The sequence below is a fragment of the Hydractinia symbiolongicarpus genome, chromosome 8, assembly GCF_029227915.1.
Source record: "Hydractinia symbiolongicarpus strain clone_291-10 chromosome 8, HSymV2.1, whole genome shotgun sequence".
Lineage (NCBI taxonomy): Eukaryota > Metazoa > Cnidaria > Hydrozoa > Anthoathecata > Hydractiniidae > Hydractinia > Hydractinia symbiolongicarpus.
This window is the reverse complement of record NC_079882.1, coordinates 8,693,696-8,719,136: the sequence shown is the minus strand read 5'-3', so window position 1 is coordinate 8,719,136 and position 25,441 is coordinate 8,693,696. Positions and strand designations below refer to the sequence as shown.

Genomic DNA, 25,441 nt, shown 5'->3' with positions numbered 1-25,441 from the left:
CAAGAGGAAATATATTTGTTACTGCATAATTTATTTATATGTAACCATCTGTTGCTTAAAAGTAGCTTGTATGAACTACATAAATTTTGTCTGTTAATGAAGAACTGAAGAAACTGGAAAAAGTTTCTTAATTTACTAGGGCAGTATATAAATATTCTGTCACAGTATTTTGTTTTGTTTTAATCTAAATTTCTGAAAATTTGTTTTTTTTCTTGATGCTTCTTTCCAGTTAAGAAAATTTATGGTCAAGAAGGGGGGGGGGGGGTAAAATGGGGGTAAAAAAACATTCTTGCGCAATATGTTTTTGTGATGTTTTGATTTCGACCTGTTTTTTCTTTTAGGGACATTTATTGAGAGTATTATCAAACAAATATCAATTTATTTTGAGTATTATGTATAAAATTACAGTTCAATTTTTAATGATCGTTAGCCCGTGGAAAAATCCACGGGTTCGCCCGTCCTTTTTATACCGCATTGCGTGCCTCTCGCTACCTGCGCAGCTAAGCTACCATGCGTGACAGACGGACGGATGGACAGACGTATACGGGCATTATAATATAGATGTTATGATAAAAAAATACAAAAAAATATACTTTTTTATGATATTTTTTATTAACTTTCTTTCCCAGCTTTGTGCATTTCACATGTGCATTTCAGAGTAAACCCTCAAAAACAAAGTTGCTACTCTCCCTTTGACTCGAAAAGAATGAATTTGAGGTTGTAAGTTGAACATCAGATATTTAAAAAAAGAAAAAATATCATGAAAATATTACTGATAAAAAGCACAGATGAAAAGTAAATATAAGTTTTTTTTTCTAATTTTATGTATTCAAAAGTGTTTTGCATTTTTTTGCAGCTTTAAAATAGCCATATTCTTTAATTTTTTATGTTGTTGCTTTTGTTTAATTTTCATCATCATCATCATTCTCGGCTTAACGTTCGTTTTCCATGCTAGCATGGGTTGGACGGGAACCCTCTTCCTATCTGATCTAAACTGTGTTAGATCTAAACTCAACTTCTTCTGTATCAAGTCTGTCCTTATAACCTCCTGCCAAGTTTTTCTTGGTCTGCCTCTGGGCTTTGCCCCAGGAACTATCAAGTCTCTACACTTTCTTACCCAATTATCCCCCTCCATTCTTTCCAAGTGCCCCAGCCAATTCAATCTTCTTTTCTGGATAACATCTTTAATTCTACGGATACTTAGCCTAATTCTTAGCTCATCTGAACTCTTTCTGTCTCTCAGACTGGCGTTACACATCCACCTAACCATTCTCATATCATTCTTTTCTAAACGGTCAAGATCTTCCTGCTTCACTGCCCATGTCTCACTACCGTATAACATAACACTTCTTACACAGGCCTCATACAACCTACCTTTTAACTCAATTGACAAGACTCTGCTAGTCAACAAAGGAAGTAACTCTCTGAACTTTTTCCAAGCAGAACCTATCCTGCAAGTAACACTTTTTCCAACACCCCCTTCACTGCCCAACATATCACCTAAGTAACAGAAGTTCTCAACTATCTCTAACGAGCCACTGTTGTACATCATTGAAGCTGTAAATACTTCATTCTCTATAATCTCACCTTTCCAATGCTTGCATACAAACTGAATGTCAGCTCTTAACCTTCCACCAATACTACTGCACTTCTTATGTACCCAATGCTTGCAAGTCTGACAAAAAATTGAGTTACTACCAACCCCTTTCCTTCAAACTTCACAAGGCCACTTTCCAACTACAAGGTCACACTTGGCTGCAATGCTACTAATCATGACTTTAGACTTTGCTGTGTTCACCCTTAGCCCTTTCTCTTTTAGTCTTAATACTTTGTTTGAAAAATAGAAATGAAATAAAAACCTAAAATTTATTTTGCTCCTTTTCTTTACTTTGCTCTAAAATTTAATTAATACTTAAACATAAAAATCTGTGTATATAAAGTTTCAGACAAAGTAAGCAGTCTGTTAATATAATTCCATATTAGTCTATCTAATAAAAAATTAAAATGAAATTAGAGTGTAATATTTTCATTTTGCTTATGAAAGTCTTGCTATGTGTATTCTTTTAATATGAACCTCAATTAGAAGAGACAATTAACGTAGTTAATTGATAGGAAGCTTGATGTCACGTTAGTATCAACAACTGAAATATGTGTTTTCTATATTTTCTGATGAGCTGTTAGTTGACAGTTTTGTTGACTGTCTTTATTTAAAAGTTTATTCATCGTCAAACATCATATTTTAATATTTCTTCCTACAAAAATATCTGTATGATTTCTTTATAGAATGTTTTTGCAGAGAAGAATAGAATGGTAAAAAGTTGATCCCCTCCTTTTCTGTGATTAATCGAGGCAATTTTCAAATATATTTAGATTTTAAATTAACATCATGAGACTTGTTATTCATGACAACTACACACATGTGAGTGAATGGGCAGCAAAGTATGTACGAAATAGAATTAAGAATTTTAATCCTGGACCAGGAAAGTATTTTGTGCTAGGGCTTCCTACAGGTGATTTTTTTTTTTAATAATGCTGAAATTGGTATTGTGATGGCTTTCGGTACTGTATAGTATGATATTTATCGATTTACTTGGTGACAATTTTTAGGTTCAACACCACTTGGAATGTATAAAAAGTTGATTGAATTCTACAAAGCCGGTAACCTCTCTTTCAAGTACGTAAAGACATTTAACATGGACGAATATGTTGGTCTTCCCCGTGATCATCCAGAAAGCTATCACTTTTTTATGTGGTCAAACTTCTTTAAGCATATTGACATTGATCCAGAGAATGTTAATTTACTAGATGGTAATGTAGAAGATCTAGAGAAGGAGTGTGAAGATTATGAGAAAAAGATTGAGGATTCTGGCGGAATACATTTATTTGTTGGAGGTAGATTCCCCTATTCTCATTTGGATTGTTTATTCAGCACTTTCTAATTATAGCAGCTTTTGTAATAATAATTACCTTAATTCATGAAATTTCTGAGCCTAAATTTTTCGTGCAGTTTGATGGCGCGGAATATTTCTTTTCAGATTGTACACAAAAATTAGTTTTCACAAAATTGCAAAGAGCAAATAAGAGATTGAACACTTTTCTTCGCAGATAATTAATTATTAATTAAAGAGCACCAATGTTATGAGGATTGGTTGGTAAAAGTCTAAGATTGATAAAGCTTCTAAGTGCCAATAAGCCATGCAAAAATGGTTTATTTATAAAAAACCAAACGTTAAAAGTCTTAATTTTGAAAGATGTGAAATGCATTGAGGTCTACAACTTTTAAGGAGTGTGCAAAAATTAAATGTGCACTAAACCTTATTCAAAATTTTTACCCATGCGAAAATAGGTCCGCAAAATTTGCACCTGTGCAAAAATTTCATGAATTAGGTTTGGAATACAGTTTAATCTACGTTAAACCACAATGAAAATATGTTTCTGTTTTTCTTACTCTTCTACTTACTTTCTTTTTCTACTTCTACTTTCTTTCTTACTTTTCTACTCTTCCCCTTGGCGGTGATTCAATATGGGCAAGTGAATGTTACCATAGCCCCGGGTTAACCCAAGTCATGTGAGGCAAATTAGGGAGATGGCACACTGTGTGGGCAGTTGGATGTTGCAGGGAGTTGTCTGGTAGAGCGCGGATCCTAATTGGGTCTGTGTAGTTCAAAATGAGTATTAAATACTCTAGGACTCCCCGTCTAAGCCATGGCCCCTCCTGGAAATAATAGACAGGTTATATCCCTCAAAATTTGCGAGGCTAGCCATGTAAAATATGCACATCTTTATCATCATCATCTACATTGTGATTGCATTGTTTATATTTATCTTATTGTTGTTTATTTAGGGATTGGACCTGATGGCCATATTGCTTTTAACGAACCGGGATCCTCCTTAATTTCACGAACACGTTTGAAAACACTTGCTATGGAAACAGTAATTGCTAATGCTCGATTTTTTAATGATGATATATCTAAAGTTCCTAAAATGGCACTTACCGTTGGTGTTGCTACTGTAATGGATGCAAAAGAGGCTAGTACTTGTTTTTAAAATGTTTATTTTTGACACACTAATTTTTAAGTATTCTGCAAAATTTGCTAAGCTGAAGTTCTGTTTTAATTTCATCTTTATCTATCCAGTTTTTACTTGTGCTTAGCTTATCCTGCAACATTTAAATAGCAAGCAAAAAACACCAAAAAAATGCTTGAATCTTTGTAATCAAAAAAGACAAAAGCAGTTGTAACAACTTTCGATATTGCAGAAGAACAATTCCATCCTGGTAATACCCTGCATACTAATTTTTACACCCATTAATTTTAGTAATAGAAATGTGAACAAATGTCATGTATATTTTTTGTCATACAACTTCAAAGCCCTACTACCCAAAAAAACAAACAAACAAACAAAAAAAAAAACAGGAAAATAATAAAGAAAAAATATATAGTAAAGTGAAGCGTTTTGAACAAAATATGGATGCTTTTAAGTCACTTTCCTCAGTCAGTTTTGTTCTTTAAAGCATATTTTCTTACATTAATTTTTGCATGTAATTTCTGTAATACGAATATTAAGGTGTTGTTTATTCTGCCTAATTAAGCGTTAGCTTATAACATGTGTAGGGGCTTGAATACTAGGCAACTGGTTTGATCACAGAATATTATAAGATAAAGAAGCAAACAAACAAAATAAAAACAAAACATTGGATCTTTTTTGTGTTGCTTTCTTTACTTCAAGAAATAAACTCTAAGTAAAAATTTAAATTCCTGTTCTGCTTAAATTGAACATGTTATGTATTTTCCTTATTATAGGTGATGATTTTGATCACTGGTGCAAGAAAGGCACTTGCTTTAAATAAAGCTATTGAAGAAGGTGTTAACCACATGTGGACAGTGTCAGCCTTTCAACAACATGCGCATACAATATTTGTGTGTGACGAAGACGCTACATTGGAACTGAGAGTGAAAACTGTCAAGTATTTCAAAGGATTGATGGATCTGCACAATAAGTTAATTGAAGATGTTCACATGGATGAGTGATAACATTTGTGATACTCAGAAAAAAAAAATTGTGGAGAACATGTGCTTTCTAAGCAAGTTTCCATTTTATTTTAGTTAGTTTGATATATTAATTTTGTTTCCAGGTTTTTATGAGCCTTCCTTCCACTTTTACTATTTGTTTTTAGAATGTAAAATTAGTTTGTTAAACAGAAATCCTGGACTTCTTTAATTCTTTTTTTGTTTTTGCTTTGTTTTGTGATACAAGGAATAAAATTTGATTTGCAATATTGAGTGATAATCACAACTTTTTTTGATTTGATTTTGTTTAATATATATGCGTGTGGAACAAAATCTTTGGTATGTTCAGTATGAAACTAATATATACCGTATTCATACTAATTTTTGCGCATACTAACTTTTGAGTATTTGCCCCGAAAAGATTGTTAGTGCTTAAAATTTAGCACAAAAATCATGGTAAATCTGATTGAAGATTAATGTGCCTAAATAATTTTTTTTCTTTCACGAAAATGAATACACACAAAAATTAGTACGAATAAAGTATATTTTTTTTAACTAGTGCGTGGTGTAGATTGGTGTGTGGCTTTTCTTATTTGACATTGAGAATGTGAAGAAAAAATTTGAAAAGAGTTATGATTTTATATTTTAGCTATTTATATTTTTATTACTGTTATTAGTTTCTTGCAAAAAATATCAGTTTTTGTCAGCTTATTTTATTTGAAACTAAAAAAAGTTTTTTAATACTTGTTTCTTGTTTTCCTCTACTAATATTATACACTAAGAGATTTTGTTTACCTGTTTAATCTGAGTATGCAAAATGTGATGACTAAATGTTTGCTATAGAAACTTTTCTGTTTTAGTGTAATTTACAGAACATTGTCTCACAACATTAACCATTTTAATGCAATTCATAGAACGCATTCTGCCTCGTAACTTTTACCGTTTTTAATGTAATTTATGGAACATCTTTTGTGTCACAACCTTTCTCTTTTGTGTAATTAACAGAGCATCTTTTTCGTCACAACTTTGCTGTTCTGGTGTAATTTACAGAGTACCTGTCCCACAATTTTTCTCTCTTAGTATAATTACAGTATTTTATTTCAGACTGTTAGCAAAGTGTCATGTCATCAGTAAAGCAATATAGGTACACCGTGGAAAATCCTTACTTGTCTATTGAACAGAGAGATTTTTATGAAGAAAACGGTTTCTTGGTTATCCGAAATTTAATAGCACCTCATTATTTACAAAAATATCATGACAGGTAGGATTTTTTTCTTGTACTGTGGAAAAAAAGGATGTTGCTTCTTTGCTACAATGTCAGTTTAATATTTCCTTTGTTTTGGAATTTCTCTTTTACATTTCGATTCAATTTTCATCGGTTTGTAAAAGAACCGAATCCTTGTTAAACCGGCTTTTGAGCTTACTAAAACCCCATGTGTGGAGAAAAGGAGAGAGTGCATCTTAGCCCACAGTTAATTTCTCAAATCATTTTTATATTTTCAATCTCAACGGTGTTTTAATATTAAATTCGTCATATTTAGATTCATTTTTAATTCTTGAATTGACACACTTGGTCTGTAGAATACATGAAAGGTTGCAACGTTGTGTCGGTCATATTTAGATCCATTTTAAATTCTTCAATTGAAACCCTGGTCTGTAAAATACATGGAATGTTGTAACGCTGTGTCCGTCATATTTAGATCAATTTTTAATTCTTAAATTGACACCTGGTCTGTAGAATACACTAAATGTTAAGTGATTTGTCAATTCAGAACTTCAGATGTGTTATATTTTACAACATAGAGTTGTTAGAAAAAACCGTCAGTTTGCAAAAAGTTAGTTGGTTTGGGAGGTACAGAGTAATGTCTTAAAAATAGTGTTACAAAACCTTTAGATTGTAACATATTATCCCTAGCCAAGACAAAGCTAAGAAAGGATGACAAAAAAGCCATGGAATGCATGTTGTCACACCAAACGCTTCTTTTTTGCAAGTCATGACATTTCATATAATTTGAACAAAAAATTATGTGTTAGGGCGACTTTCAATTTGTCAGAAGTTTACCTATAAAAACAAGACATCGTAGGATTCGATGTAAAAATGAGTGATGACAAAATAATTGGATAACATTGATTAAATTCTTTTTAGTGACTAATGGTTATTTCTACTACACTGCGATGTTTCAATAGAACATCTTCTCTGTAGATTTGTGGATATTTGTCATGGTCAAGTTCGAGAAACAGGTCATCTTATTGTTATGAAAGATATTTCTTTGCGTGGCAAGACTTCAATAGATCCTGAACGTGTTGTCAACAAAGTTCAAAATTATCAATTCGACGACGTTCTGTCAACTTATTTCAAATTACCAGAAGTTTTAAAGTATGTTGAATGTTTCGCTGGCAAGGATATTGCAGCTGTTCACACGATGCTTATCAACAAGGTATAAATCTTGTCCATGAGCGGTCAGTTTACTTTCTTAAAGGGGCACTCCAGTGAAAAAAAATATTTGAAAATTTTTTTATTTTGATAAGACAATACATAAATGTCAAAGTAAACCTTTTACAATCGTTAAAAATCTTTATTTATACCTTAATCGGGTCTGTAAACATCTTCAATTTCAAATAAATTTGCAAGGTCGCGTAAAGTCCAGAGGACTAGGTCCGAATAGATGAGCATACCTCACATCGTGCAGAAAGTCTGTGAGCTCAGCAGCACACCTTCTAAAAGTTTGTTTACTTACATTGTTCATTGATAAGACGTCTTGTAATAATGACAAAGATTATAACTTAGAAAACTTAAAATCGGATAATTCTCTTCATGAAAAAGACTTTACAAAGCTACAGCCACACGATTTTGAACCTCGTGTGTCTCACAAGGGAGAAATTAATAATGATGCAAAGTGACGAGGTGTCTTTTACTGACTCAAAGCAACGTCCTTAGCAAAATATTTTCTTTTTAAAGAAATAAAAAGTATATTTAATCGCTTTTTTTTACATTTTTTTCGTCAAAAAACTTTATCATTTGCTCCAGTCATCGCGCCAGTCTGTTTTTTTATGAGAAAAAATTGAATATGCGAAAGCTAGTACAAATATTTTTTTGGATTTTTTATGCTTTTCTGAGTATGTATAAAACAAAAAAGAACTGGAGTTCCCCTTTAACTAATTTAGACGTGGTCACAATTTCTAAAGCCTTCTAAAATTTCTTAAAAGTGGATACCCCAACATCTCCGAAATAACCTAAAATTTGAGCCCAAATATTGGTTCCTGCTAAAACCTAAAATTAATTGTTAAAATTGGGCATATGTTTATATTGCGACAGGACTGATGAATTATGTTGTACATAATTAAAAATGCTAAAAAAATCCACCGTTTTATTAAAATCTACTATTTAGCCGCCTGACGCCGGGACAAAATCATCCAGACATCCCTTGCATCAAGATCTGCATTACTTTCCCTTCCGACCTGCTGATCGTATTGTTTGCTCGTGGACTGCAATGCAGAAAGTAACACGTGACAATGGCTGCCTGGTCGTCGTACCTGGTTCACACAAAGGAACACTACTAAAGCACGAGTACCCTGATTGGGAGGGAGGGGTCAACAAAATGTACCATGGCATTGATGCTCGTCCCTATAAAAACAAGCTCGTGTATCTCGAAATGGAAGCTGGTGATACCGTTCTTTTTCATCCTATTCTTATCCATGGTTCTGGTAGTAATAAGACAGACGGTTTCAGGAAGGTAATTTTGCAAACTTTCATTTCGTTGTACAGAAAACTAACTTAAACTTTAATAAAAGTCAAACCTTTTCGTACACAGGCTATATCATGTCATTTCTCAACGTGCAATTCTCACTATATTGAGGTAGATGGAACCAGCCACGAGAATATTAGTAAAGAAGTTATAGCACTGGCGAAAAAGAAACATCCTGAAATTACTCTAACCATTCAGGTCAGTGATAAGCTTTCTCTTTGCTACTTTAACGCTGCGCCTATTTTTCTGGTATGTAATGCCCACGCCGATCATATAAATCATATATCTGGACAAATCAGAGGAGATATCATATAATTCAAATATATTTGGAAGGGTCGTATACTTTGTCTTGAATTTCGTCAAACAAAGAATGTATTTTATAGTTTTATTAATATTTTGACCTTTTTATGCCACTTTTTTTTTAAATGTTTTTGTTCTGCATTTTTCTTACACTTTTTTATAACAACCAAAATATTTGGCATTAGCTTATGTGTTCTTAATTGTTCTTTTTTTATTTCTTTATTTTAAGCATTTTTTTATATATTTTACAATACAGTAATAAATTTCCCGGCAAAAAACTAACAAGGTTTCAAAAGTGCGGCCTCATATTTTTCGTTATTTTTAATATATATACGTTTGGAAAAAATTTTTTTTGACAGGCTTGCATATTGTTTCGGGTTTACATTGATTTTAGCGCAAGGTTAATCCTTAAGGCTGTTTCTCACTTATCATCTTAAGGCTTACGTTAAGACGATCTTAAGCCTTAAGACAGTTTTAAGGCTTAAGACGAATATAAAAAAATTTCAGATATTGAATGTTATGTCAAATAAGTGTGAATGCTATTTTGTGTTAATCGTCGTAAGCTTTAAGTAACTGCTTTAAGGCTTACGCTAAAAAAAATTCTCAATTTTTTTGCCTTAAGACGTCTTAAGAATTTGAATGAAACAGAACGTTCGAATTAAGAAAAAAATGTTCGGATCAGGAAAAATCCTTCGAACTAAGAAACGTTCTGCAAAGCATTTTTCAAAACATTTCAGTTGAAGATTAAAAGAAATGGAAGAAGCTCTTGCTTTTACAATGCAAGAATATTCTTGCCTATTTGACAAGGTTATAGCATCTTATCATAATAAAAATAAAAAAGAACAACGCTTGGGAAGCGGTAGCTGAAAAGCTTCAAATAAAATCAGGTAAAAGTTTCTATCTCTTTTGATAAAAACGACTTTACCTGCGCAGAAAAAAGATCAAAAACTGGACGTTTTAACATAGAATGTACACAACTCGTATGTTTTTTTTCAGGTGCACCTGCTAAAACGGCTTTCACAAGCTTGCGCACAAAGTATTTCAGACGGAAAAAAGTGTTAAAAAAGCAAAGAAATCAGGTACAGCTACTGAAAAAGTGATAAAATCAGAAAATATGTACTAGAGTACGCTTTTCTTGGGTGGTAAGACAATTTCGTATATGAACGAAACAACAAATGCAACTTTCAAGTCAAAGGAGATATTGAAGTGCTGGAATCAGCTGCTGAAATGACTCCTGAAATACCTTCTGACGCTAATAAAATCCTTATGGATTGAAGATACAGAAAACGTACTTGATAATGAGGCCAATTCATCTTTTAAACAACAAAGTACTAATACAAATTCCTCTACAATATCAACAAATACACTCACATTTAAAACCCCTTCCCTCATTTCGCAAGTCACTGGGCGCCAAAAGTGGGTAACAAAAAAAAGACAAAAATTGTGGGTAACAAGCGCTGCTGAAAGTAAACACCACATATTTGAAAAATAAGCTGAAACTTTGACAAAAGAAGAAAAACAGGATTTTGAAGATGATATATTTGGCATGTATGTGGCAAGCGAAATGAAAGCATTTGTACGGCGAAAAGGAATAGGGAAGAACGAAATAACATTCGTTATAAATAGAATAGCTTTTGAACAATTAAATAACGAGTTAACCTTGCTTAAAGAATTTCAATGAAATAAATGTTCATGATTGTTATCATCTTTTTCTTTTTTTCTCTCCACTAATGTAAAATTGACTTTAAACATGTTCTAACTGCCATGGAAGTACGTTATTACGCATAAAATAATCTTTTCTCGCTGTACCAATGCGCTTTGATTATATCGCGAACCTCTGACATTTGTAACTTCTTTTAACCCTGCAGAGCCATTATTTCTAATTATTATTATTATTTCTATCTCCACATACCTTCTTTAAATGAACTATCTGAATTTTCGGAATCAATGAAACCTTTTGGGCAATAGCATGCATTATGTGTTTGCTGTAAATAATTGTGTAGTGCAATTGCAGCAAGACTGTATTTTTCTGCGTTTTCTACCTTAGCTTTGATAGGGCGTCGGAATATTCTCCAGCGAGAAGCTAATATGCCAAAAGTGTTTTCGATGGTTCTACGTGCCCTGGATAATTGGTAGTTAAATACCTTCTGAGACGCGGACAATTTGCCAGGATATGGTCTCATCAGCCAAGGCGTCAAAGGGAAATATTGTCACCAACCAGGAAATAATTTAATGGGTTGTTAGAAAATTCGGGTAAATTTTCAGCAGTTGGAAGAGTCATTCTTCCATTTTCAATCTTCTTTCTAATAGTGAATTGTGTAGAATTCCACAATTGTTGTTACTTCCGTAACTACCAATATCAATTAAAGTAAAGTTGTACTTAGCATCACAAACTGCCAATAGTACAAAGAACCACTATTTGAAGAACATTCAATTGCTATATGCTTGCCATCTATTGAACCTACACAATGTATCATATCCCATAAATCATGAAATTCATCATTATTTTTTTCCACTCCGACATCATACTTGGTGGACGTACATAAAAGGGCGATAAAACATTCCAAAGCTTTTCACAGGTTTCACTTAAAAAACATATTGCTGGGCGACTGATCCTGAATGAAAATCAAAGTGATTTTTGTGAATCGCTAGATGCTAAAAATCGCAAGGTTAAAACCATTCTTTCTGCCGCTGATATTGGCTCTCGCATTCTTATTGTTGTTCGGTGCAAGTGTGGTGCAACTAAAGACAGTAAATGTTCCAAACGTTCCGGGGTCATTCGAATAAATCGAAAAAAATATTCTGCATCGAATAAACGCAGTTCTTTTATCAAAATATGAAAGTCTCCATGACTTGACGTTGCTGCAGATGTTTCCTTACCCAAAATCTTCTTTTCTTGGGTAAACATTCCTCTTCTTCCATGAGCATGAAGATTGCCAACGCGCAGATCGTTTTTTTTCTCAATAAAAGCGCTGCGATATTGTTTTCAACTGTTTTTTTTTTAAAAAAAATCTTGTCTTAAGCTAAAAATTTGATATCCATCTTAACGCTTCAGACACTGTTAAGGCTTAGACAAAAAATCGAATTTTGCAACTCACACTAACGTAAGCCTTAAAACTGTCTTAAGGCTTAAGATCGTCTTAACGTAAGCCTTAAGACGATAAGTGAGAACCAGCCTTTAGTGTTTTTATTAGAAGATGGCCGAATTTAGGAAATACTTTCTTTCTTTTTAGGATGTCTGGGAAATTCTTCGTGTTATTGTACAAAAGAAATCAAATTTATAACTTTTTTACCTCGTAACTTTTACTTTGAAATGACAATAATATATCTTATAGTAATTTGTAAATGATCATCAGAATATTGTGCACTGCTTTTGTATAAACGAGTAAATTTGCAACATTTTTGAGCACACGATATGAATACGCCAAACCTTTTTAGCATAACAATTATGAATACGCTGAACTTTTTTGAGCATACAAATGAATACGCTGAACGCTTTCGAGCATACGAAATGCTTTTGTTTTTAAATTTGAAAAGATCGATACCTTTTCCTGTCAAAAATTTGCTTCATGCACGACAGTTGGATTCACATAAACTATGAGAAAACGAAGAATGCTATCAGGGCGGACATGAGCTCACAATTTAACAGAATTTTACAGAATTTATTTTAGGATGTAGCTAGTTTTATATTATTACTTTATGTGATGTAAATTTGAAATATCTTGTTCTGAATTGATGCAGTTAGGGTGTTGTTTTTTTGCACATTCTGTAAAAATTAAAGCAGTGAGTTCGTATTTTTCCGGATTCAAAATTTACAACGAATAATTAAATAAATGAAACAAAGAAAACAGAAACAACTGAGTGACTTCATGTAGTAACAGCATGATGTTAAAAAACCCGGTTACGATCACAATTTATCGGGAATGGCTTGTATTTTCAACTCGTTCTCATCTTTTCAGGTTCAGTTTGATCGAAAAATGCGTGTATCAAGATTCAGCGAGTGATGGAATCAATTTTAAAATGCCTTGACTAGGTCGATTTTTCGGCTTAGTTTAAACGCCCCTATTTTTGTTTTTTGATTTTTTGTAATTCACTAACCAACTCTACCATCTTGTTCCAAGGGCTTTATTTCTCTTTCTGAAGTATGACAAGAAATGTTTATCAAAAGACGAAAAAAGAAGCTCCGGGGACGACATTGGCATCCCTGTACTGTCGCATTCTACAGAATTCCGTTTTCTACACTGACCTTTGGCAAGCGCTTTAATCTCGATTGATTAAACAGATGTTTCAGTGCACGTTGAGACGCGTCCAATTCCAACCATTTTCTGCTAACATCGTGGCTAAAAAAACAACAGAATTTTTCTTCCTTAATTTTCAGTACACAAAATTTACAAGGACACTCAACATTACCCTCGTCTTGTTTTCGATTTCCAATTCGGTAAAATAATTCGTTGAATAACTAAATGTTTTGTAAAGTTTTCATTGATCTAAATCTTAAAACACATTGTTTCTTTCATCGCATCGTTATTCTTTGCAGGAAGAAGACGTTTCGGAAGCGATTTCTCGATGGAGTCAATGATTTTCTTTCGATGCTAAAAACTGAGCTACCTCATGTTTTAATATTTTTTCCCTCTACCAAGAGTTACTGATGTTAGTAGGTTTAAAATAAAATTCGTATATGGCGATAGTTAAATTTATCTCGTAACAACCTTTCTCCCAGGACTACTTATTATTCTTTACTTCAATAATTCCCTTGTTTTGAAAATGAGGCTATAGTTACAAGAGTCTAAGTGTAAGTAGTACGTCACACTAAAATCATTCCCTCGCATGCCAAATTTAATCTGCAATAAAATTTGTATGCTTTGAAATTGAGAGGAACCATTCTCGTCTCCAGTGCTCTTAGGTGTATCTTGAAGAGCTCAGGGACGAGAATCGCCAGGAACACTTCCTATCCATCGTCATGTATATAATTGAAATTTTTTGGCCGAAAATTTTTGCAAACTTCATAAGTACTTATCTTTTGTTTCAAAATTCACGTGTTTTGCAGTTCTTCGTTAGACAAAAACAAAAAACAAAAAAAAACAGTAATCGTTTCTAAAAACGGAAAATAAATAAATTTCGCGGGTCTAACAAGTGCGACATTTCATGCGGCATGTTGTTACATCTGCATGTTGAATGATGCATGGTGGTACGCGTTACGTTGATCTTACAAAATTACCATTTTGTTAAATCGTCGATGCGAAAAAATTCTTTTAATTTGTGTCGTGGCATTCGTTTGCCATATCAGTCTTAAAGTTTTTTTTTTTGCAAGAGACTGAGTTAAACTTGTCTTGCACTACATGCAATAAGTGAGTGTGAAAAAGTAGAAAGTATTTCTGGTTAATTTGTGGCTCAATGTCTAACATTGTTGGTGTTAATGTTTGAAAAAGTTTTTCCGTTTCATACAACGGATGTATGTTGCGTAAAAGTTGTTAAACGAGTGCATAAAAGTTTAGGTCCATGTTAAACGAATGCGTAAAAGGTTTGGGTCCATGTTAAACGAGTGCATGAAAGTTTAGATTCATGTTAAGCAAGTGCATGAAAGGTTTAGGTCCATGTTAAACCAATGCAACCTTGTTTAGTTCGACGTTAAACAAGTGCAAAATGTATAAAATTTTGCATTCAAAGTTGGTAAAAAAAAAGACGTAGCATTCATTATCAGAGACAAACAAAATTCAATAAACCGATGTTATAAGTAGGATGTCTTATACGGAAATGGCTAGTTACCAAGCCTTCAAAACATAGTTGTGCATAGGCGCCTTTATGAAACACAAGCGTTTGCGGCATAACGTGAGAATATAGGGTAATTTTTATGCTTGGTTACATAAAAAAGGCACAATGCAAATTCAAATAAATCTCGCTATGCGCTCGTTGAGTAAAATTAGGCACTTGTTCCATCTATACTCGCGAATTGTTAAATTTTGAAACATATCCGCAACCACACACAATTACGCGGTAAACTTTATACTCAATATGAAACTCTCAAAAAAGAGATTTAAAATGTGCATTCCATAAAATATTAGAGTTATTATAAATGTTTTTTCTCAAAATCTGTCATTCTGGCATGACCAAATACGCAGATCTCATTTTCACGCACCATATGTGAGGGCTTATCTTAGTGGGTAAATTCATAAATGAATTGGCGGGAATAAATCGCAGTGATTATTTCTTTCGGCGTTTTCGTTTTTTTACTGGCGAAGAAGGTTCACTGTCGGATTCTGACGAACTACTAGAACTACTTGATGATGAACTTGAGGAGGAGGATGAGGAGGAGGATGAATCGGATTGTTCTTCATCTTCATCATCTGCATCCGCTTCCAGTTCCTTTTCTTTCACAGCAGCTTGCATTCTATAAAGATACAAAAATATATCGTATTTGTAGCGCTTTTTACGCATCATTTTTTACGCAATTTTACCAGATTTGAAGTGAAACCTGTTAGAGATAGAGATTTTTCCTATACACTCTTTTTTCAAAGTAGGGCGGTCATTTGCACAAATGTTTCGCAGTTCTAATCTATAACATTTCAAAGGATTATTTGGGCTTCTCTGTCAGAGTATAGTATTATTCATGTAATACGAGGCTGTGATTAAATGCTACATCGCAAAGTATGTGTATTTATTTAAATAATAAGGGGAAGGCTCTAGTACTGGCAGTTTCTTAATCTTTTGGCAATTTTAGTACTGAAAGTTTCTTATTTGGTTTCCTAAACTTTTACATATAACAAATTAAATTGACATCGACGTACGTTATTCAATCACACAAGCGTATGTACAAAATGTTCATGAAAAGATATTTCATGGAAAATTATTTTATTACTTTCATAATTTAAAAACCCAGTACTAAAAGTTTCTTATTTATTGGAAGCTTTAGCCTGTAATTTCTTATAAACGGGTTTCTTTAAAATAAAATGATGATAAATAAGCAGGGCTCTTGCTAAAAAGCATTATGGAGTAAAAAACAGCTGTTAGGCTCTATACATTTTTAGAAAATCTGATATAGTTAGGAAACATCAAGGCTGAATGTTTTATTATATAAAAAACATTTGTTTTTACAAGAACTGCAAGGAAGCAACTCTTAAATTCCCACTTTAAGAATTCTGCAAAATGTGCCGAAGTGGCATGAACGCAAAACTATAGAATTTTGCGAAAATTTGCAGTCATTATGCGCAGTGCAAGGAAAATTAATATGTGAAAATAAAGGTTCAGAATATTAAAATTATTTTTTTTAATAATTTGCACAATACACTCTTTTTTATATTTAGTGTGATGTATTTTCAGAGTTGCTCAAAACTCCTCAAAATTTTTGTAAAACTAGATTTTTAACAACTTTTTCCTCAAATCTTGTAGATCATACCTACTTCTTTGGCAACTTAGACAAAGCCACCAAAAATCTGTGTTATACCCTAAAAAGCTTTTGACCAAAAGCTCTACTTGTTCACCAATTTATACTTCCAATATTTTCAATATTTCACAAGTTAGCAGTTAATCACAGCCTTTTATTTCATGTTTTGATGTGTGTAGTTGTGTATTGGAACTTACTCTTCTTTTTGCTGCTTCGCTGCAGCCTTTCGTTTTTTTGCAAGTAGTTTTGTACGAGATTCTCTGTGGACATATTTTCTCTGATTTTTGCATTCATAAGTCCAGTGACCAAACTGCAAACACTTTTGACATTTGTTCTTCTGTGCATCTGCAGCACTATAAAAGTATTATGAATACTATTGGTATATAACCTAATTATATGAGGACAACACTAAATTTCGCTAAATTTTACCACACATTTTAATTTATTAACACACTCTACCCACCACTCTCATAAAATTATATCAAGATTAAGAATATTCAGTAGAATTGGAAAAAGAAAAAAAAGAAAATGACTGCAATTTATAACACACTCCCCAACTACTGATTTAAAGAAAATTACCTGCTCCCCTCCCTTGCAATTAGGTTGTCAAGAGTATGTGATATTAAAAAAAACACATAAAAAACACATGTATATATACAAGGGTGCCATGTATCAAATCAAACAGATACATAATTACCTTTTCTTCCGCATTACGAAATTTCTTGTTACTGAAGTCATCTTGACAACTTTGTAGTAAAATAAGCAATAGTAACTAATAATGAACAATAAGAACGAATAATGAACAATACAATCAACCTATTCGCTTTAATACTCTATATGTCCTACATATTTTTATAAGCATTGCCAAGACGAATATATATATAATGCAAAAAGAAAAATAGAAGTAGTGCTAAAAAGCATTCTAATTTTTCAGTCTTTAAACATGTAAGAAACGAGCTGTGTGGACCATACCCTATACGGTGTGGTCCACAGGATTTCTTGCTGGCAACCAGCATCATTATCATCATCATTCTCGGCTTAACGTCCGTTTTCCATGCTAGGAATCTGATCTAGACTGTGTTAGATCTAAACTAAACTTCCTCTGTATCAAGTCTGTCCTTATAACCTCCTGCCAAGTCTTTCTCGGTCTGCCTCTGGGCTTTGCCCCAGGAACTATCAAGTCTCTACAATTTCTTACCCAATTATCCTCCTCCATTCTTTCCAAGTGCCCCAGCCAATTCAATCTTTTTATCTGGATAACATCTTTAATTCTACGGAGACTTAGCCTGCTTCTTAGCTCATCTGAACTCTTTCTGTCTCTCAGACTGGCATTACACATCCACCTAACCATTCTCATATCATTCCTTTCTAAACAGTCAAGATCTTTCTGCTTCACTGCCCATGTCTCACTACCGTACAACATAACACTTCTTACACAGGTCTCATACAACCAACCTTTTACCTCAATTGACAGACTCTGCTAGTCAACAAAGGAAGTAACTCTCTGAACTTTTTCCAAGCAGAACCTATCCTGCAAGTAACACTTCTTCCAACACCCCCTTCACTGCCCAACATATCACCTAAGTAACAGAAGTTCTCAACTATCTCTAACGAGCCACTGTTGTACATCATTAAAGCTGGAAATACTTCATTCTCTATAAACTCACCTTTGCAACGCTTGCATACAAACTGTATGTCAGCTCTTAACCTTCCACTAATACTACTGCACTTCTTATGTACCCAATGCTTGCAAGTCTGACAAAAAATTGAGTTACTACCAACCCCTTTCCTGCAAACTCCACAAGGCCACTTTCCAACTACAAGGTCACACTTGGCTGCAATGCTACTAATCATGACTTTAGACTTTGCTGTGTTTACCTTTAGCCCTTTCTCTTCTAGTCCTTTCTTCCACTTCTCAAACTTTTGAACTAATTCTTCCATCGACTCTGCTATGAGAACCAAATCATCTGCATACAATAACTCCCATGGACAACCTGTTCTGAACTCCATCAGCCTTGGTGTTATAATAACAAAATTAGCAGATACTCTTCCAAAACAAGTTTTAATATAAAACAAACACCTTTTACCAGATGTTTTGATCAAAGCTGGCAAAAAGCCTTCAATAGTTTTTAATGTTAGTTCACCTGAGTCCTTGCGTTTGAGCATAGGTCATGCACAAATTCCATTGTGAGCTCTTCCTTTGTGTTACACTTAAGTTAGGGATTCTCTCTATTATATCAGTATAATGCAGGAATTTACCAGGCTTCTATCTATTTTGCTCTTCTGCATGCTATTTTCTGCTTACTGCATTAAGTTGGCATAGTTTGGGAAAGACTAGGAAAGGAGGCACACACTTCAAATGGATTTTCAAACGTAGCCAAATTTTCCCAATTTAGAAGTACTTTAGCTTAAATAAACCATTTAAGAAACAATAGCAAGCTTTTACTCAGCAGCCAGAATAATCTGCTCTATGCCTGTGTCGTTTTTTTTTTCGGAATAGTTTTTGGTATCCCGATTTCCCAAAGAAGGAGAAAAAAACGGAACGGGAAAGTGCTCTACCCAAAGTAGGGCTGTGTCACATCATGCCCCAAGTAAGACAAAACTATTCAAAGTAAACTTTTGTTTTTACCAGTTTTACTGGTATTTTCCAGAAAAATTCCCGGGTCCGATTCGAGCCAAAAAACTTGCTAGAAACATGAACTTAAGTGTGAATGAAACAATTCCCTGCACAGGCGCGGAAATTTAAAAAATTATACAGTCCTCTAAGTGATAGGCCACATCAATTGATTGTTATCTAATAATAGATAGGCTAATCCCACAGCTCTAATTGTTTAACTGTCATGCGCCATCGCGGCTAATAGCTGAATAAGTTATGATAACGAAACTTATGATAACGTAATATAAGTAAAAAAGTTTGATCTCTGTCTTTTTGTAAAGGATTCTCCAGTGACCTTTTTACATGCCACGGGCATTTTTGATAACCGAAGTACGCTGCTTTGGAATAAATTGTAGAATCCAGCGTTTTCTGTCAAAATGTCGAATAAATAGCCAAGAACTAAAGACAACTTTCAAATATGAAAACGTTATCGCATTTTCAACAGTTTTAAAGAAAATATTGTTTTATTTTTTTTTTTTAACAATTTAAGAATCACTTTTTGCAAAATTATTTAGGACTTAAAATGTCGATTTTTTAGGGAAATAGTAGAAAGTACTATAAATAAACAGGAGTGGGGTAAAAAATGAAAAAAATTAACGAATATAAATGTAAAAAATTAACGTTTAGGCGAGAGGGGTGGAAAAAGAATTTGCTAAAAAAGACATGTCACTGTGCATGTAACAATGTGGTTAAGGCAAAAGTAAATAGGAGAATATTTCAAATAATTTATATACTTTGCTCATCTTTAATAAATTGGGAGCGGGGGCAATCTCGACTTTTTTGACATGAGGCAACAAGCCCTCTGGGGACAAGGATGGGGCGGGGGAAATTTTACGGTACACTTCAGAGTACATGCACTGTGTAGGGCAAAAACACTCAAATAGATGTGCATATTTTACATGTCGACTTTGTGTGGGACAGAGTTTGGACATAGAGAAAAGCAACATTGCCAATAGTGTGGGTTGACACAGAGGAAAGGCTATGAGGAACTGAAATTTATTTGGGAAATTGAATGCCAAAAGGGAGGAGGTGGAATATGTTAAACAACAGCTGACCATTAGCCAATTAAGAATTATACAGCAAGGTGACTATGCAGAAAGTATTTAGCTACTCGTTTTATTCCGTTGTTTCACCATAAAACAACTTTTTCTTCTCATGCATGGTGATTTAAAATGACTTTTTCAGGATAAGTCATATTATTGCTACAGCTCAGGCATATATAGCTTTATGTAATACATATGATTTATATTTAGGGTTAAAATGTCAAGTGAAAAAATCCAGCCTCAACAAGGATACGAAATTTTTAGAAGAGTGTTGCATTTACTTGCTGGAGGTGTTGGTGCAACAGCTGGTCAATTTGTAACTTGTCCTTTAGATGTTGTTCAAACTAGATTACAGTCCACTCATTTAAACTTTAGCAATGTTTCTCATTTTAATACAATCATTGGGCATCACTCACCAATGCTTCAAATTCATCGTCCTATTTTTGGAATTACCTATTTTCAAATTTTACTGAATTATATTCGTTATATGGTTAGAACAGAAGGTTTTAAGTCACTTTTTAAAGGATTGTCACCTGGCCTTTTTGGTATAGTTCCAGCAAAGGCAACATACTTTTTCTGTTATGCAAATGTCAAAGCTAAATTGACACAATCTCCAAGATTTAATAGTCATGACCATGTAATTCACACATTATCAGCGGTATTCGCAGGAACTGTAACAGGTACTGTAACTAATCCTGTTTGGTATATAAAGACCAAACTGCAACTGAACAGAACAACTTGCTCAAGTATATTAAAAGTTATTCGAAATGGGTATGAAAAGCATGGCCTAAAATGTTTTTTTCGAGGAGTATCTGCATCTTATGTTGGTGTTTTAGAAACAGTCATTTACTTTCTTCTGTATGAAGATTTGAAAAAAACTTTCAATATGAATCAAAGAAAATTCAAAGGGGAGAAATTTCATCCAACGCATCTGATAGCTGCTGCACTTACATCTAAAATTACAGCTACAACAATTATGTACCCACATGAAGTTATACGTACACGTTTGCGGCAAGATATTAAGGACAACACTGGTAAGATGAAATACAGAACTTTCTTTCAGGCATTAAAAACTGTGGCAAAGGAGGAAGGTCGTGTTGGCCTTTATGGCGGATTTGGAACAAGCCTGATCAGACAACTTCCTAATACTGCTGTGACTTTTTTAACTTATGAAGCAATTATTTATTTTCTTGACAATTATGAAAATTGACATTTTTAAAGAAATATACCATTTATATTAGTTTAGGTATTTTGATGTATATAATGTGGAGGACTAATAATGCCGACTTCCAAATATGCTCTATGCTCAAATAAACACCCAGGGTAAAACCTCAGCCACACTAGTAAACACCTATGCCCAAATAAGCCAAGGGTTCACTGTGAAAAATAATTTAATACCTGTCCAGGTTTATTTAATCAAGACGCTCCAAAGTTAAATTCAAAACCACTTACTTTGTGGTGTTCATTTCAAGAACCACATAAGTTTATTTATTCACAGTTTTGTACAGCTTTTTTTACTCCTATATTTTCTAGTGAAAAGCGTGCATCACTTTTTCCTATTGTAGAAATTTTGTAACTTATTAAATTTTGAGAATTCATTCAATTCCTTTCATATACTAAAGAAATATATGTTAGAAATCCCTAGCAAACACCTTATGAAATAAACACCTGTTCTAAGTGATCGCTGTGCGCAAATAAACACCAAGGGTAAAGTATATTTTTTAATAAACGTTGAGGCATTAATTAGTCAATCACAATACGTCTTCAAAAAAATTTTTAAAGCTCTTTTTATCATCTATACTCAAACAAGGCTATTTTAGTTTACTCACACTGATCTTGAACAAGCTAAAAGATGTTTGCTCTCTGAAGTAGTTTGTGTAATCTTTTTTATCAGCAACACTACCAATTAAACTTTCAATTCCTTAAACTTGCTATAATTTTTGTGCAGATCTATCTTTTCTTCTATACTCATTGTTTTTTTTAAGAATCTTGAATTATGTGATATAATTTTAGAGCAAATACTATTCTTTGAAGATGGATAGCTACTTCAAATTTTTAATTGGCCCGATTTTGACACATTCCTAAAATATTTAAAATATTAATAATTATGTTTTATCTTTATTATGTTATGCGTTTAGTTCGGTTCTATATTATTGTAAATTTAAATTACGTGCGCATAGTTTGTATTAATTTTCTATATAGATGTATACCATGTGCAAAACTGAAAATGTAAACAAACATATGCACGCCTCCATTGCGTCCTTATTTGGACTTCTGCTATGACGTCGCTCAGTGTTGTTTTGTGCAAAGGAAAACGCACTTTAATTTTGTTACATCCTCGTCACACCAGAATAAAGTTTGCCATCACAACCTCGTTCCCAAACAACAAATTTTAATAGGAAGAAACATAAAAGATGGCCTGGGGACGAGAATGCAACATTTAAGGAAATATAAATTTCTTTAGATAGAAATGTGAAAAAACAACAACATTTAACAGAGAAGTTTAACAGGTTTAATTTTTAGACGATTGCGTGCATACAGTAACGTAATATATGCAACAAGCGTTGGGCCTCCGCCGTGGTTTGCAACATTTGCGGCGTTTAAAGTTATCGTATATATCGTGTCATTGGAAAGACCTTCGAACAACCGAGAACTCTTGAAAAATGTACTTTTTAAATTTTAACAATTCCCTTGCTGTGGTTTAAATTGGTGGAAAATTTAACAAATTACTGAAGAGTTGCGCAAACATTTTGACGTTGCATTGTTTGCGAGTTTTAATTTCGGACACGTTAAAAAGGCTTAATCACAAATGGGAATAGTACTTAAATGCATTTTCTTTTTAGATGACTTGTTTCAGCATTGTTTCTCCGGAGTCCATCTTTTCGATTTCGAAGTTTATTGTGTATAAAAGAAGGTGGCGGCTAAAGAAGTTCTTCTCCACCGGGTTTTTATTAACACGATAAGGAAAAAAATAATTTGACAACGTGCGAACTCTAATGGTTTAACTAATTTATATTGTATTATTTGCACACCGCGGCTTTAATGATGTCAATTGCATAAATTAACTGTTCTATAAAAGTGACTACAGCGCAGGCGATTTTATTAAAAACGAAAATAGCATCAATTGTGGCAAGAAGGATGCAGTCTGTAAATAAAGGAAATACCGTCCACTCACGTCTTTTATGTGATAGAGAAACTTTTAACAGGCTGCTTCCTCTATTTGCTGGTGGGATTTCTGCTACAATCGCCCAGTGCGTTACTTGTCCACTGGATGTCGTACAGACACGCTTGCAATCAACCCAACTCAAGTTCTGTGGATCTTTACCAACAGTCTCTGCTGTGAATAAACCGGTTTATATCCTTCAGTATTTTCAGACATTGGCATCGTATATAAAGTATATGACGCAAACAGAGGGATTTAGATCGCTGTGTAAAGGTTTAGGTCCAGGCTTGTTTGGGATCGTACCTGCTAAGTCGATATATTTTTATTGTTACGCAAACTCAAAGAGAAGGCTTAGAAAAGCTTCTGGTAGTGGTAGCGTTTTCATTCACAGTGCTTCGGCTTGCTTTGCTGGAATAGTTACAGCTACTGTCACGAATCCTATTTGGTATATCAAGACACAGTTGCAACTGAACAAAAAATACGAAGGTATCTTTGAAGTAATCAAGAAAGGTTATAGACTCAACGGCGCGAAAAGTTTCTTTCGTGGGCTATCCGCATCTTATGTTGGAGTTTCAGAAGTAATTATCTATTTCATACTTTACGAAAAACTAAAAGAGAATTTGCACCAACAGAAGACATGTGTAGATTCTTTTCAACCGTCTAATTATATTCTAGCTGCGCTTACATCAAAAATCGTTGCGACTTCTTTAACCTATCCACACGAAGTCGTGCGAACTAGGTTACGTCAGGATGAGCGAGATATAGCTGGACGATTAAAATATCGAAATTTTCTTCAAACGTTAGCCACTGTTGGGCGAGAAGAGGGACGAGTTGGTTTGTATGGCGGCTTTGCAACTGGCTTAGTGCGCCAGTTACCAAGCACAGGCGTGTTATTTTTAACATACGAAGCTATACTTTACTTGGCTAATCGAGACTAAATAAATTATAATTACGTGCTCCATTTTTTACCTTTTCAACTTTGTTGAAAGCTGTTAAAGTTTCTTTCAAATCTTTTATCGTACATAATTTGTATATATAGTAATAATAATAACACACAAACATGGTGTATAAAACTTTGCAGATATATATTTTTGTTTTGTTTTGTTTATAATATATTTGATTGTAAATATGGTAAAAATTATGACAATTCGCATGAACAAAATGAAAAAGCGCTTAGTTTTCTGTTTTGCATCAAATGTTGAACATTTTGTGTGTTAAAAATTAAATTACCAACCTGGTACTAACGATGATTCGTCCAAATGTTAGAAAAGATACAAGATGCCCTGGGGACGAGGTTGGGTAATTATAATTGATGTGATCTGATGCAAGGATTGCATTTCCTTTCTAATCGCTGCATATATCTCAAATTATTTTTTTTAATGGTTTAGCAACACGAAACCAAGCAGTAATATATTTTTAGCAATATTTTTATGTTTAAAATTACAGTAACCAAATTATTCTTGTTTTGTGCTCATGTTTTTGTACACGCACGTGGGGCACTGCAATCATCCACTCGTAAAGGTTGCCATGGTGATTTTGATAACCATAATTTAATTGCGTATTGCGATTTGATGGCAAGAAAAGTGGCATAAGTGAGATTTCAAGACTTTCGTGGGGTGAAAAGTGATTACACATGAACCTTTACGCCTGCCAGAAATTTTTTGTAGATAGTTAGGAAGAAAATTTTTTATTACCACTTACTGCATCATCAACCGGATATGAAACCACTTAAATAAAGGTTTCTATGTCTCCATGTAAAAAGGCTGACGTATAAAATGAATGAGTAAGCGTTTTTACAACAAGTGTAGCGTGACTTGATGTAATATTAACACAAAAATCACTAGCTAAATTAAAAAAGTGCAAAAAAAACTAGATTAAAATTAAAATAGGTGTGATCTTGACATTTAATATGTTGATGACTTGACAATTTGGCGTTTTGCGTCATTACATTATTTTGAATTAGCTTTGAATAGAATAACACATTCTCGAAGAAACCAGAGAAAATTGCCCTCTAAACAACCCTCCCCCCTATCCTTTGCAAATTTATGTTTAACTCTTTTCTTGCTGTTCTGCATTACTGAGTTGTTTACGTGCATGCTAAATGTTTTGATCCCATAACTTTCAGCGCCCTAAAAATTGGCTT

The 25,441-nt window shown here is 33.6% G+C and overlaps 5 protein-coding genes across 6 annotated transcripts; 4 read left to right on the top strand and 1 right to left on the bottom strand.

The window, feature by feature from the left end:
* Positions 1-2,370: 2,370 nt before the first annotated feature.
* Positions 2,371-5,752, top strand: LOC130654029 (glucosamine-6-phosphate isomerase 2-like). The gene is made up of 4 exons (XM_057456536.1): positions 2,371-2,510; positions 2,608-2,892; positions 3,845-4,029; positions 4,803-5,752. Exons 1-4 carry the CDS (start codon positions 2,387-2,389, stop codon positions 5,028-5,030), a joined length of 822 nt encoding a protein of 273 aa, XP_057312519.1. The 5' UTR covers positions 2,371-2,386; the 3' UTR covers positions 5,031-5,752.
* Positions 5,753-6,075: 323 nt separating this feature from the next.
* LOC130654028 (phytanoyl-CoA dioxygenase, peroxisomal-like) lies at positions 6,076-12,920 on the top strand. The gene is made up of 5 exons (XM_057456535.1): positions 6,076-6,270; positions 7,213-7,447; positions 8,399-8,743; positions 8,822-8,953; positions 12,289-12,920. The coding sequence occupies exons 1-5, from the start codon at positions 6,131-6,133 to the stop codon at positions 12,337-12,339; spliced, it is 903 nt and encodes a 300-aa protein (XP_057312518.1). The 5' UTR covers positions 6,076-6,130; the 3' UTR covers positions 12,340-12,920.
* Positions 12,921-14,783: 1,863 nt separating this feature from the next.
* LOC130654030 (zinc finger CCHC domain-containing protein 10-like) lies at positions 14,784-18,916 on the bottom strand. The gene is made up of 4 exons (XM_057456537.1): positions 18,581-18,916; positions 17,134-17,208; positions 16,634-16,789; positions 14,784-15,443 (listed from the first exon to the last, which is right to left on the bottom strand). Exons 1-4 carry the CDS (start codon positions 18,607-18,609, stop codon positions 15,257-15,259), a joined length of 447 nt encoding a protein of 148 aa, XP_057312520.1. The 5' UTR covers positions 18,610-18,916; the 3' UTR covers positions 14,784-15,256.
* A 947-nt stretch (positions 18,917-19,863) lies between these two features.
* On the top strand, positions 19,864-21,375 carry LOC130655215 (solute carrier family 25 member 36-like). Of its 2 annotated transcripts, none has more exons than XM_057457950.1 (2): positions 19,864-20,191; positions 20,346-21,375. In XM_057457950.1, exon 2 carries the CDS (start codon positions 20,353-20,355, stop codon positions 21,343-21,345), a length of 993 nt encoding a protein of 330 aa, XP_057313933.1. In that variant the 5' UTR covers positions 19,864-20,191; positions 20,346-20,352; the 3' UTR covers positions 21,346-21,375. The 2 variants fall into 2 exon arrangements, with proteins under 2 accessions (XP_057313933.1, XP_057313932.1); XM_057457949.1 differs by having other exon boundaries at positions 19,866-20,176.
* A 1,706-nt stretch (positions 21,376-23,081) lies between these two features.
* On the top strand, positions 23,082-24,526 carry LOC130654619 (solute carrier family 25 member 36-A-like). Its single transcript, XM_057457232.1, has one exon. The coding sequence runs from the start codon at positions 23,274-23,276 to the stop codon at positions 24,234-24,236; it is 963 nt and encodes a 320-aa protein (XP_057313215.1). The 5' UTR covers positions 23,082-23,273; the 3' UTR covers positions 24,237-24,526.
* The last annotated feature ends 915 nt before the right edge of the window (positions 24,527-25,441 follow it).

What these genes read in the sequence shown, in the direction of transcription:
- LOC130654619 (XM_057457232.1), top strand. Translation starts at nt 23,274, where the DNA reads ATGCAGTCTGTAAATAAAGGAAATACCGTCCACTCACGTCTTTTATGT.
- LOC130655215 (XM_057457950.1), top strand. Translation starts at nt 20,353, where the DNA reads ATGTCAAGTGAAAAAATCCAGCCTCAACAAGGATACGAAATTTTTAGA.
- LOC130654028 (XM_057456535.1), top strand. Translation starts at nt 6,131, where the DNA reads ATGTCATCAGTAAAGCAATATAGGTACACCGTGGAAAATCCTTACTTG. An exon ending in TTACAAAAATATCATGACAG is followed by an intron (nt 6,271 to 7,212) that starts GTAGGATTTTTT and finishes TCTTCTCTGTAG; the next exon opens with ATTTGTGGATATTTGTCATG. An exon ending in AAATTACTCTAACCATTCAG is followed by an intron (nt 8,954 to 12,288) that starts GTCAGTGATAAG and finishes CTTTCTTTTTAG; the next exon opens with GATGTCTGGGAAATTCTTCG.
- LOC130654029 (XM_057456536.1), top strand. Translation starts at nt 2,387, where the DNA reads ATGAGACTTGTTATTCATGACAACTACACACATGTGAGTGAATGGGCA. An exon ending in TGTGCTAGGGCTTCCTACAG is followed by an intron (nt 2,511 to 2,607) that starts GTGATTTTTTTT and finishes GACAATTTTTAG; the next exon opens with GTTCAACACCACTTGGAATG. An exon ending in AATACATTTATTTGTTGGAG is followed by an intron (nt 2,893 to 3,844) that starts GTAGATTCCCCT and finishes TTGTTTATTTAG; the next exon opens with GGATTGGACCTGATGGCCAT.
- LOC130654030 (XM_057456537.1), bottom strand. Translation starts at nt 18,609, where the DNA reads ATGACCTATGCTCAAACGCAAGGACTCAG. An exon ending in GCTCAAACGCAAGGACTCAG is followed by an intron (nt 17,209 to 18,580) that starts GTGAACTAACAT and finishes GTTCATTATTAG; the next exon opens with TTACTATTGCTTATTTTACT. An exon ending in TTCGTAATGCGGAAGAAAAG is followed by an intron (nt 16,790 to 17,133) that starts GTAATTATGTAT and finishes ATACTTTTATAG; the next exon opens with TGCTGCAGATGCACAGAAGA.